Source organism: Lonchura striata, chromosome 8 (assembly GCF_046129695.1).
Source record: "Lonchura striata isolate bLonStr1 chromosome 8, bLonStr1.mat, whole genome shotgun sequence".
Taxonomy (NCBI): domain Eukaryota; kingdom Metazoa; phylum Chordata; class Aves; order Passeriformes; family Estrildidae; genus Lonchura; species Lonchura striata.
The window spans coordinates 1,450,816-1,463,260 of NC_134610.1; the positions used below are offsets into that span (position 1 = coordinate 1,450,816).

At 46.9% G+C, this 12,445-nt stretch overlaps 1 protein-coding gene across 3 annotated transcripts in view; it reads right to left on the bottom strand.

Annotated features, from left to right (window-relative positions):
• The window catches only part of FMNL2 (formin like 2), a 115,413-nt gene that overhangs the window by 22,187 nt on the left and 80,781 nt on the right, over positions 1-12,445 (bottom strand). For all 3 annotated transcript variants that reach the window (XM_077784866.1, XM_077784865.1, XM_077784867.1), the window contains exons 7-9: positions 5,410-5,518; positions 3,324-3,400; positions 728-821 (exon numbers count right to left, since the gene is read on the bottom strand). In XM_077784866.1, coding sequence (XP_077640992.1) covers positions 728-821; positions 3,324-3,400; positions 5,410-5,518 — 280 coding nt within the window. The remainder of the gene's footprint in view (positions 1-727; positions 822-3,323; positions 3,401-5,409; positions 5,519-12,445) is intronic.

Sequence of the window (12,445 nt, forward strand, 5' to 3'; positions counted from 1 at the left end):
AAGATTGATAACATCATTCCAGTAATTTGAATTATTATTATTTCCAGTAGTTGAATTATTATTAATTTTTTTTTTTATATTATGGTTTTATTTATTGGGGAACACCTTTTATTGTAAAAGGTTTTTATTTCTTTTATATTTGGAATGGTACTGATTTGTATAGTGGTTTTTTATTGTATTTGGGGTAACAATTTGTGTGGTTTTTGTAGGTTTTAGGTAGTATTTTGTTATATGTTTAAATTTTTTATACTTGAAATATGGTTTTTTGGTGAGTTTTGTTGTTACTATTTCTGCAGAATTATTTTGTTGAGGGGTTGCACGGAGAGTTGTGAGGGGCTTTTTGAGTTTTTTTTCCAGAAGTTTTTGAATTGTTTTTTTAAGACATTTGTTTGGATTGTTGTTCTGTGTCGAGGAGCGTTTGTTTTGTTGTAGGTTTTTATAATTTGAGATAAGCTCAGCTGGGATATCCCATTCCAGCACTCTGCCTGCCCTGGGATGTGCTGGGAACAAAAGGCGCTGGAATTGTTGGAATTAATAATAATTCAAATTACTGGAAGAATCTCTTCTGCATCAACACAGGGACCACTGAATGGACACCGGGGTGCTCCAGGGGACACCTGCACTGATGGAAAACCCTTCCTGCAGGGAATTCAGCTGGATGAGCAGGCTCCCACCCACCCCTAAGAGAAGTGGGGCCACCCAAATTTGCCCAAGCAGCTCCACCAACCTCCTTGAAGTTATCAAACGCAGACAAAATGATCTCATGGCCCCCTCGGACCAGGCAAACGGCTGCCAGGAGCTCCAGGACCAGAGCTTTTGTCCTGTGGGGGCAAAAAAGGGACACTGAGGCACAGCTCCTGGTCCTGCAGGGACGGGGGGAGCTGCAGCCTCGCTCCGTGTGATTCCATCCCTGGAATAAACGTCCCTGCAAGGTGCACAGTGCTGCTGCAGGGAATTTCACCTCTCCTGCCAGCATGCAGCTCCCCCCTCCCCGTTTTTAAAGCTTCTCAGACCATGCAGGGATTGAAATCCCGAGTTGGAAACTCAAGCAAAAAGGCACCGGAGGAAGAAGCTGCTGCTCCCAGGGAATTCCCTGCACACGCCTGGAGGAGCAGCTCTGCACCCCCAAGCGCCTTCCTTGGAGGCCAGTTTTTAATGGAGCAGCTTAAAATTCCAATCTGCAGCTGGCCTGACACGAATCTGAATTATTCTCGGTGATAATTTGTATTTATAGCACCCCACACACACACAATTCACTGCAGGAACGCAGGCTGTTGGAGCACGTCCTTCTCCTTAAAAATCAGGAATTTGAGCTGATTTTCAGCAGTGAAGCTGAGAGAAAAGGAGATCACTGAGGGAAAAACATGCAGCAAACTCGGTGTAACCCTCCTGGAAATAATCTACAGTATTTCCTTCCAGGATTCCTGGAAAACAAAAGACTTTCTGGGCAGCTGAGCTCTGAGCAGAGGCAAACCATGCACACACAGGAAAAAAATTAGTCCCATGCTCAAGCAGCGACTCAAAGCAGATGTTACAGAACAAGAAATACCTTGTGGGCTCTCAAAGGGTCAAGGTTATCTTTGGAAACCAGAAAAAATGGTCACTTCCCTAGGAAATTTTAAATGGAATGTTCAGTCCTGCCTCCTCAAGGGTTTGTTGTTTTTTTTTCTCCTCCTGCCACAAGAAGAACTTGCAGGTTTTTTTTTTTTTTTTCAGGATCAAGGAGGTGTGGTGGGGATTTGCTGGAATATTCCCTTTGAGGGGAGGGGGTGGAGATCTCTGGGGTTGGAGTTTCCAGTGCTGCCCACAGCTCTGGGGTGAGCAGAATTCCCTGGAGCTGGGCTCCCAAACCTCAGGGCTCTCCAGCAGCTGCCACGGGGCTAAAACAAACACAGCTTGGGTTCTGAGCAGGGGTTAGTCCTCAGCTCACTCCAGTCACGTTTCAAAGCAGTTCCTTTAGCCACCAAAACAGAAATAACCCACTTCTTCCAAAAGTGAAAACTTGGGTTCTCCCCTGATTTCCAGCCACTGGAAAATGATAAAAGTGATGATAAAAACGAAGATAAAAAATGATGATGAAAAATGATGATAAAAATGATTTTAAAAATTACAAGAACAATGAACTTTACATTTCTTGGCTTGCTGATTTGGGGCTGAATAAAAGAAAGAAGGAAGAAGCTGCTTCCCTGAGAAGATTCCTGCTCCCAGCCTCAGTCCAGGCTGGGAATACACATCCAGTGAGGTTATCAGCTCATCCCTGTTTCCTTGGAAGCATCTCTGTGTCAGAACTGCACTGGTTTGACCTGCCAAGGTGCAGAATTCCAGGATCTGCTGGAGAGGGACCACAGGGATGTGTGGGAGAGGAGGGACATGGAATCACCAGCAGCTCCACTGAGCAATTACGGAATCCTGGCTGTGGCTGCAACCTGACCCAGAGCAGAATTCAAACCATCTCCCAAAAAAATTCCAGGCTAAGGATCTTGGATAACATTCCCTAAAGAAGATTCTCCCTGGCTGTGGCTGCAACCTGACCCAGAGCAGAGTAAAACCCTCTCCCAGAGAAATTCCAGGCTAAGGATCTTGGATAACATTCCCTAAAGAAAATTTTCCCTGGCTGTAGCTGCAACCTGACCCAGAGCAGAGTAAAACCCTCTCCCAGAGAAATTCCAAGCTAGGGATCTTGGAAAACATTCCCTAAAGAAAATTTTCCCTGGCTGTAGCTGCAACTTGACCCAGAGCAGAATTCTTTCCCTCTCCCAGAGAAATTCCAGGCTAAGGATCTTGGATAACATTCCCTAAGGAAGATCCTCCCTCTCTTCAGGAAAATCCCACATGAAGCTGCTCATTGCCACTGGGGTTTCCCTGCACTGCAACAGAGCAGAAGGGCTCCAGCAGCCAAATTTCAGCTGAATCCTAAAATTCCAGAATGGTTTTGGTGGGAAGGAGCTTCAAGATGATCCAGTGCCACCCCTGCCCGCGGGCAGAGACACCTTCCACTCTCCCAGCCTGGTCCTGGACACTTCCAGTGATGCCAGCCAGAGCTTCTCTGGGAATTCCATCCCAGCCAGGAATTCCTTCCCAATGTCCCACCTAAGTCCCCCCTCCTTCAGCCCGAAGCCACAATTAAAGCTGGAGAACTTCTGAACTTTCCGAGCTTCTGAAAGCCCTGGGATCAGACACGCACTGCTGGTTCATCTGCACCATTCCAGATCCCTCTGATCCAGAGCCAAGCCTGGTTTCTCCTCCAAATCCCCCTCTGGAAGTCCTTTCCAAGCCCTCCTTACTCACCTGCTTGTCCAACGCGAGGAGCAAGGGGAGCCTACCTGGGGTTCTTGTTGTTCAGGCTCAGTGCAATCTCGTTGACGGCGTGAGGATGGGACATGACCATGTTGAATCCGTACTGGAGAGAGAAGGGACAATCCGGCTTGGTCTGACCCCAAAATCCCACCAACCCCACCTCTGAAAGCTTCTCACCAACCCCACCTCCCTGAGAGCTTCTTCTCACCAATCCCGCCTCTCCTGACAGCTTCTCACCAATCCCACCTGAGAGCTTCTCACCAATCCCACCTCCTAAATCTTCTCACCAATCCCACCTCCCTGAGAGCTTCTCACCAATCCCACCTCCTAAATCTTCTCACCAATCCCACCTCTCTTAAAAGCTTCTCACCAATCCCACCCAAAAGCTTCTCACCAACCCCACCTCCCTGAAACTTCTCACCAATCCCACCTCCCTGACAGCTTCAAGCCAGACAAAACCTGGTGGAATTTCACTCCAGAGTCTTTCATTCTCCCACTGCCCAGCACAGCTTCCAGCTCTGGCCATTACACGATTTTCCAATTCCCTGCCACCAGCAGCGTTTGGAATCTAATTCCAACATTCCTCCCACTATCCAGGGTGCTCCAAGCCCTGTCCAACCTGGACACCTCCAGGGATCCAGGAGCTGCTTTTGGCCACTTCAGCCACCAAAACGGCTCCAAGAGCTGCTCCTGCACCGCCCTCAACTCTTCCTGCTCATCCCGCTCCTGCGGTCCCTGGTTGGTGGAACCTCCCTGACTGTCCCAGCTGGAATCTGCAGGAACACAGCCGGCTCTGCTCTCCACAGCCCACAGGGAATTCCATGGGAATGCCCATTCCCGGAATTCCATGGGAATGCCCATTCCCATGGGATCGTTCCTGCCTCCCTGCCAGCTCCTCACGAGGAGCTCAGCTCGTCCTGCTCTGAGAGGAAAATCCCAAATTCCCGAGGCTGCCGGGGCGCGCTGCCCGGCCCCAGCATCCCGCTGGAGACCGGGAATCTCTGAGAGCGAGATGAGCTCGGTCCAGTGCGTTATTCCCAGTTATCCCACGGCTCTGCCATAGGCGCATTCGAGGGAAACCTTGGATTTCCCATCTCCTGTTTTGGAGTGTAACTGCTAAACTCCGGACTAATAACTAAATATAATATGACTGAATTCCTTTATAATAATGTTATTTTATGATTCATTCTAGAATTATTTTATAATTCATTAATACTACATAGAAAATATTTGTTATTTAATATATTTGTATTATTATCCATTTTATACAGCAGTTAATAGATCATTTAATATATTCATAATTATTATTTAAATATTAAATAAAATTTTAATTATATATAATATTATTATATATAACATATATTATATATATAATTATACATATTTTATATAATTGTATATAAATAAAATATATATAATTATATAATACATAATATATCACATATAAAATATAATACTATTATTAGATATTATATATTATATAATATTATATAATAATTATTTTAGAATGTTATAGTTTATTCTCTTTATCTATTTCATGGATATTAATGGTATATTATTTTATATTTATATAAAATTATATAATATATTAAATATATAGCAAATAGATTATTGTTTTATTTATTATTATTATGATATAATAGAATATAACATATATTTATATTATTATATATAATAATATATTATTATATATTATTATATATTATTATATATTATTTTATTATATGTTATGTTATGTTATGTTATGTTATGTTATATATATATATTAACGTGTTATATTATCTATACTTTTATCTATAATTTTATATAATTATATTATATTATATTATATTATATTATATTATATTATATTATATTATATATAAAATAATAATATATTATTTCCTTTATAACTTATACTAATATACCTAAACTCCAGACTACTTATAACCTAATTAGCTGCATTTCTAATGAACAGGAGCTTGCCCATCACGTCCAGGCTCCCACTGCCCTTTCCCTAACTCCCTGAACAGCACCGCTGTGTCCCGGTCATTCCGATTTTCGGAGAACTCCGACATTCCCCCAGTTCTCCCCTCGGCAGCGCCGGCCCCGCTGCCGGAGCTGCTGGATCACCTGGTAGTTCATGATGGCCCGCAGGCACATGATGCACACGTGCACATCATCCTTCTTGCTCACCAGCCGCGAGTTCTTCAGGGTCCTGCGGCTGGGCAGGGTGTTGTACCTGCCACAAAAGCACCAAAATAGCACCAAAATCCCATTGTCCATCAGCCACGGCTCCCGATTTCGGCAGGGACAAGAAAGGGAAGTTTTGGAAATGCAGGAGAACCCAAAGGGAAGAAATGCTGATGTCTGACTCAGCTCAGAGGGATGAATGATTTCTTTATATAACTATGCTAAAATACATTCATATACTATTTGAAGGAAGATACTAAAATTATAAATTTACTTGTTTTAAGTCCCATATCTGAGATCCAGCCTCTCTGAGACCAGCTCCAGGTTGGTTGGATTGGATTGGGTTGGGTTGGATTGGGTTGGATTGGGTTGGATTGGATTGGATTGGGTTGGATTGGATTGGGTTGGATTGGGTTGGATTGGATTGGATTGGATTGGGTTGGATTGGATTGGGTTGGGTTGGGTTGGGTTGGATTGGATTGGATTGGATTGGATTGGGTTGGATTGGATTGGACTGGGTTGGATTGGACTGGATTGGATTGGGTTGGGTTGGGTTGGGTTGGATTGGATTGGATTGGGTTGGATTGTATTGGATTGGATTGGATTGGATTGGATTGGATTGGATTGGATTGGATTGGATTGGACTGGGCTGGATTGGATTGGATTGGATTGGATTGGATTGGATTGGATTGGACTGGGTTGGATTGGACTGGATTGGATTGGGTTGGGTTGGGTTGGATTGGACTGGATTGGATTGGATTGGATTGGATTGGATTGGATTGGATTGGATTGGATTGGATTGGATTGGATTGGATTGGACTGGGTTGGGTTGGATTGGATTGGATTGGATTGGATTGGATTGGATTGGATTGGATTGGATTGGATTGGATTGGATTGGGTTGGATTGGATTGGATTGGATTGGGTTGGATTGGATTGGATTGGGTTGGATTGGATTGGATTGGGTTGGACTGGGTTGGGTTGGATTGGGTTGGATTGGATTGGATTGGATTGGATTGGATTGGATTGGATTGGATTGGATTGGATTGGATTGGGTTGGATTGGATTGGGTTGGATTGGATTGGATTGGATTGGATTGGATTGGATTGGATTGGATTGGATTGGATTGGATTGGATTGGATTGGATTGGATTGGATTGGATTGGATTGGATTGGATTGGATTGGGTTGGATTGGATTGATTGGATTGGGTTGGATTGGATTGGATTGGGTTGGATTGGGTTGGATTGGATTGATTGGATTGGGTTGGATTGGATTGGATTGGGTTGGATTGGCCACCAGGCTCAAACAATCCTCACCAGAATCCACCCAAGCATCACCCCAGGTAAACAATTCCCCACACACATTCCACGTGGGAAAAACAAGGAGCAGAAATAGAAATTGTTTTCTCTTTCATTTCTCTCTGTGCACCTCCATGAAAAATCCTGAGAGGGAGAGAAATGTGCTGCCACAGGAAAGGGAATATCCCCCCACCAGAGTTTTCCAGACAAGCAGAAATAAAGGAGGAAAAGGTGGAAATAAAGGAGGAAAAGGTCCTGGCAAGGATAAAAATAAAGGAGGAAAAGGTCCTGGCAAGGATAAAAATCCCCAGCTTTGGGCTGCACCTCAGCCCGTCCTGCCAGCACGGGTGACAGGGAATATTCCCAGGAAAACTGGCACGGGAAATGCTACACTGTTTATTGTGATTCCCTGGCTCATCCCTGAAAATTCCTGGTTTAAATCCGTGATAAAAGCAGGAACAGGGAATACCACACCGGTTTTCCATACTTCTTGGCTCATCCCTGAAAATTCCCTGTTTAAATCTACAAAAAAGGTAAGGATGGGGAATATCACACTGGTTTATTGTGACTTCCCAGCTCATCCCTGTAAATTCCTCCTTTTTAAATGTACAAAAACAGGGAATACCACACCGGTTTATTGTGAATTCCCAGCTCATCCCTACAAATTCCTGCTTTTTAAATGCACAAACCAAGAGGAACAAGGTGCCACAGCAGGGCTGGTGCTCCCTGTGCCCACCCTGCCCACAATTCCCAGATTTCCACAATCCCTCCCCTGGGCTTTTCCTTCCCAGCCCTGCTGAGATGAAAGGAATCCCACAAATTCCCCAAATTCAAAGCAGGATTCTATCAAAGGAGTTTTTTCCTTTTTTTTTTTCCATCCATAAATATGAATGAATCCATCAGCTCAGGGCACTGCAGGATTTTGGGAAATGTGACCCAGTTTGAGATCAGCACTCCATATTAACTAATGTAAAATTATATGTAATATGTAGATTAAATAACATTAAATGATAAACATGTACTATTTAATATTAGTTTAAATAATTATAAAATAAATTTCAAGTTATAAAATATTGTATTATTACAAAGGACTTTATTCAGGAGCTGAGTGACCCAAACTGGGAATCTGAACTGGGAAGTGTGGGAGCACCTCCAGTGCTGCCCGGACCTGCCAATGCCCCACATTCATCCCACCAAATGTGAAAAAAAGAATTAAAGATTTTTTTAGTCCCACAGGGATGGTTCCTACGATGGTTGATCTCAGATTTAAATTATAAAGGGCTGCAGAATTATTTTCCATGCATTTTAAATCAGATTAATGAGATTTTTATCACACCACTGTTGGAAGAAAATTAATTTCCTCAGTGCCAGGTGAATCCCTAAATTTCAGAATAGAAGCATCCACCTGTTCTGTTGGCTCTAAGAAATGGGGGGAATAAACAACAAAAATTGGTATAAATCCAGATTTTGGTATTTCCAGGTGCTTGGAAAAACAGAATTGGGAAGCAAGGATACTCCAGCACATCCAGCACTGGGACTGATCTGCCTGGGTCCAACCACCTGGATGGAACCTTCCCAAGCTGAGATGTCCCTCAGGGCAAATTGGGAGAGCTGGGAATGTTCCCCTGGAGAAGGGAAGGATCCAGGCAGAGCTCAGAGCCCCGGGAATGTTCCCCTGGAGAAGGGAAGGATCCAGGCAGAGCTCAGAGCCCCGGGAATGTTCCCCTGGAGAAGGGAAGGATCCAGGCAGAGCTCAGAGCCCCGGGAATGTTCCCCTGGAGAAGGGAAGGATCCAGGCAGAGCTCAGAGCCCCGGGAATGTTCCCCTGGAGAAGGGAAGGATCCAGGCAGAGCTCAGAGCCCCGGGAATGTTCCCCTGGAGAAGGGAAGGATCCAGGCAGAGCTCAGAGCCCCTGGCAGGGCCTGAAGGGCTCCAGGAGAGCTGGAGAGGGACTGGGGACAAGGGATGGAGGGACAGGAGCCAGGGAATGGCTCCCACTGCCAGGGGGCAGGGATGGCTGGGAGATTGGGAACTGGGAATTCCTGGCTGGGCTGGAATTCCCAGAGCAGCTGGGGCTGCCCCTGGATCCCTGGAGGTGCCCAAGGCCAGGCTGGAGCAAATGGCACAGTGGGAGGTGTCCCTGCCACAGCAGGGTGGGATGGGATGGGCTCATTCCAGATGATTCTGGAATATCCCCAGGGAGAAAACTCCATTCAGGGCTTGGGCAGTGCCCAGGGAAGTTCTGCTCCTGTCCAGCTGGAATTTCCTGGGATCAGCTCCTGCCTTTTGTCCCACTGCTGGCATCACCTTCCTCTGGGCACAGCTGCCAGAGCTGCCCCGGGCCGTGCCCAGGTGAGACCTGGCCAGGAGCATCCCTGGAGTTCCTGTGCCCAGCCAGCCCCAGCACAGAGGGAATTCTGCCGTGGCCTCCCAGCCCAGCTTCCCAGAGCCACCAGAACCAAGCATTCAGGAGGAATTTTGGTAGAGGAACTCCAGGAATTCAGGCTGGGGATGCTTTTCCCTGTGTCTGCAGCCATGCCAAGGCTCCCTGATGGTTTTGGTTGCTCCCCAAGGTGGGGCAGCTCCAACACCTCCCCTCGTGCTCCAGCAGCCAGGGAAAGGGTGGCCGAGCTTCTCCTGCTTTCCCTTCAGCGCTGGCTCCCCAAGGCTTGGCCCAGCAGCTGGAGGACTGCTTGGGTTGGATTTCCTGCCTGCTGCAGGTCCCAGATGATGTCACCCCCAGGATATTTATCCTGCTAATGAAAGGCAGATGGTTCCTCTCTCATTTCCCTCCTCGGAAGGGGAACTACAAAACCCTTCCCCTGCAGAGGAGCAGGAGCAGCAAAGCCGAGCCCGTGGAAGCTCCTGCAGAGGGGAAGGGTCTGCGAGGGGGTGGCACAGGGGGGAGGGAGCTGATGCTGAGATTTGGGGTGAGGAGGATGAGGAAGAGAGCAGGGTTTCACCAGCAGCACGGGAAAACCAACAACCAGCAAAGCCAAGGCTGACCCTGGGCCGGAACTCAGAGTTTGAGGTTCCTTTCCTCACCCAGATCTGACAGAGAAACGTTTCTGTTAAAGAACAATTCCATAATTTTTTAATATTTTAGAGCCATGGAGCTGCTCCCAGGGCTGGAGCCCCTCTAGAGCCAGGCTGGGAGAGCCCCGGGAATGTTCCCCTGGAGAAGGGAAGGATCCAGGCAGAGCTCAGAGCCCCGGGAATGTTCCCCTGGAGAAGGGAAGGATCCAGGCAGAGCTCAGAGCCCCGGGAATGTTCCCCTGGAGAAGGGAAGGATCCAGGCAGAGCTCAGAGCCCCGGGAATGTTCCCCTGGAGAAGGGAAGGATCCAGGCAGAGCTCAGAGCCCCGGGAATGTTCCCCTGGAGAAGGGAAGGATCCAGGCAGAGCTCAGAGCCCCTGGCAGGGCCTGAAGGGCTCCAGGAGAGCTGGAGAGGGACTGGGGACAAGGGATGGAGGGACAGGAGCCAGGGAATGGCTCCCACTGCCAGAGGGCAGGGATGGCTGGGAGATTGGGAATTGAGAATTCCTGGCTGGGCTGCAATTCCCAGAGCAGCTGGGGCTGCCCCTGGATCCCTGGAGGTGTCCAAGGCCAGGTTGGATGGGGCTTGGAGCACCCTGGGACAGTGGGAGGAAGGTTGGAATTAGATTCCAAACCCTCCTGGAATTCCAGGACATGTCCAGTCCAGTGGTGCAGACTTTGAATGCCCCAATTTAATACAAATCACAGCTGATTTCTCCCATCATTTTCACCCTTTTAGCTGCTAAAAAATATCCTGTTCTCCGCTGGCTCCCAGGAGAGCAGCCCAGGGTGGGTCTCACAGAGGTGAGAAGCTGAAGTTCATCAGGGCTGGGGGGGTTTGGGATCCATCCCTGGGATTTTGCTGATGCCGGGTTGGAAACTCTGGGGTTTGCATCAACTGACAGCAAAAAATTCCTTCAGAAATGAAGGTTTTGGCTCATGCCAAGCAGTTTGGGGTTTCTGTGATCTCCTGGAGCTGCTCACAAAGACGTTCTGGTAGATGTTCAGGAAGTATCTGACAAAAGGACAATTCCCCCAAAGCCCCTGAGCAGTGAAAGTGTCACTGGCAAAGCCCAAATTCAGAGCCTGCAGCTCCCAATTATCAAAGCTCATTTCTGGGTTTGCCTGGATCCTTCTCTCCTCACAGACTCGACACTGAAGTTTCTCAGTCCAATCCACGTGAAAACTCCAGGATTTTCCTCAGAAGAAAGGGAATTTCTAATGGGCTGGGCCGCTGCAAAGCCTGCATTAATATTGATCTGCCAGCAGAGTCTGGCTCTCAGCAAAGCTCCTTCTCCCAAAAAAGCAGCAACGAAATCCCCGAAGGTTCTTCCCTCTTTTTTCATCCTCCTGCCCTCATTTTGGAGTCGGTTTCCCAAATCCCCGTGCCTCCTCTTTAGAAAAAATCCCCTCTCAGTTGCCAGGGAATCAGGGAGCAGGGAATGGGCACTGAGAGGAGCGGTGGGAGGCAGCTGGGGCTGCAAGGAGGGAGGGAAGGTCCTGGAGCACGGACACAGCTCTGCCCACCCCGGCCAGCTCCCGAATTTTGCATTATCCGGGCAAAATCTTCTCAGCCTTCTCCTTTCTCCTCCACATCTTCCAGCCCACGTCTCAAAAAATCTCATTTATCAGCCGAAGATGAGGCAGAACCTCCTGGTTTTGCCCAAAGAAACCACCCTGTGCCCCCTCCTCAGTTGAGCCTTGTTCTGAGGAAAGGTTTCTCCTTCAGCTCACTGATTTTACTAATCATAAAAATTACAATTCAAAAATTGTAACTATAAAAAACTCCTCCCTTCTTAAAAATCTCTCACCTACCTTTAGCTTTCAGGCTTTTTTTGAACACACATAATCCCCAGCCGATGAAAAAAAATACATTTTTAAAAACAGACCTTTAAAAAAAACCGCACCCTTTTAAAAAACACACTTTAAAAAAAAATAAATTTAAAAGAATATTAAAAATACAGATTTTAAAACACGGATTTAAGCAAAAAAAAATTAAAAAAAACAAATCTAAAAATGCTGTCCCAGTACTAAGATGGCTCTGCAGGCAGAAGGAAAATTTTGGCTGGAAAACTCTTTCAGATCCCGTTTCCACGGCAGTTTTGGCCATGAGCAAAGTCTCTATTTATAACAAAAAAGGGGAAATCAGAGAGCCGAGGACTAAAAGCTCCAAGTTGAGGTATCCAACACAACTTTTTGCACCACGATAAGGAGAACTCAGCTCCTGCTTCCATGCCAGCTGTTTCCCTCTCTCCGCCAAAATCCCGCCCGGAGGAAGCCTCTGGGGTGATTTATGAGGTGACAGCCACACGTGCTGGGGTTGTCACTTCTTCTCCTGGGGTTGTCACTTCTCCGGGGTTGTCACTTCTCCTGGGTTGTCACTTCTCTGGGGTTGTAATTTCTCTGGGGTGGTCACTTCTTCTCCTGGGTTGTCACTTCTCCGGGATTGTCACTTCTGTGGGGTTGTCACTTCTCCTGGGGCTGTCACTTCTCCGGGGTTGTCACTTCTTCTCTGGGGTTGTCACTACTCTGGGATTGTCACTTCTCCTGGGGTTGTCACTTCTCCTGGGTTGTCACTTCTCTGGGGTTGTCACTTCTCTGGGGTGGTCACTTCTCTGGGGTTGTCACTCCTCCTAGGTTGTCA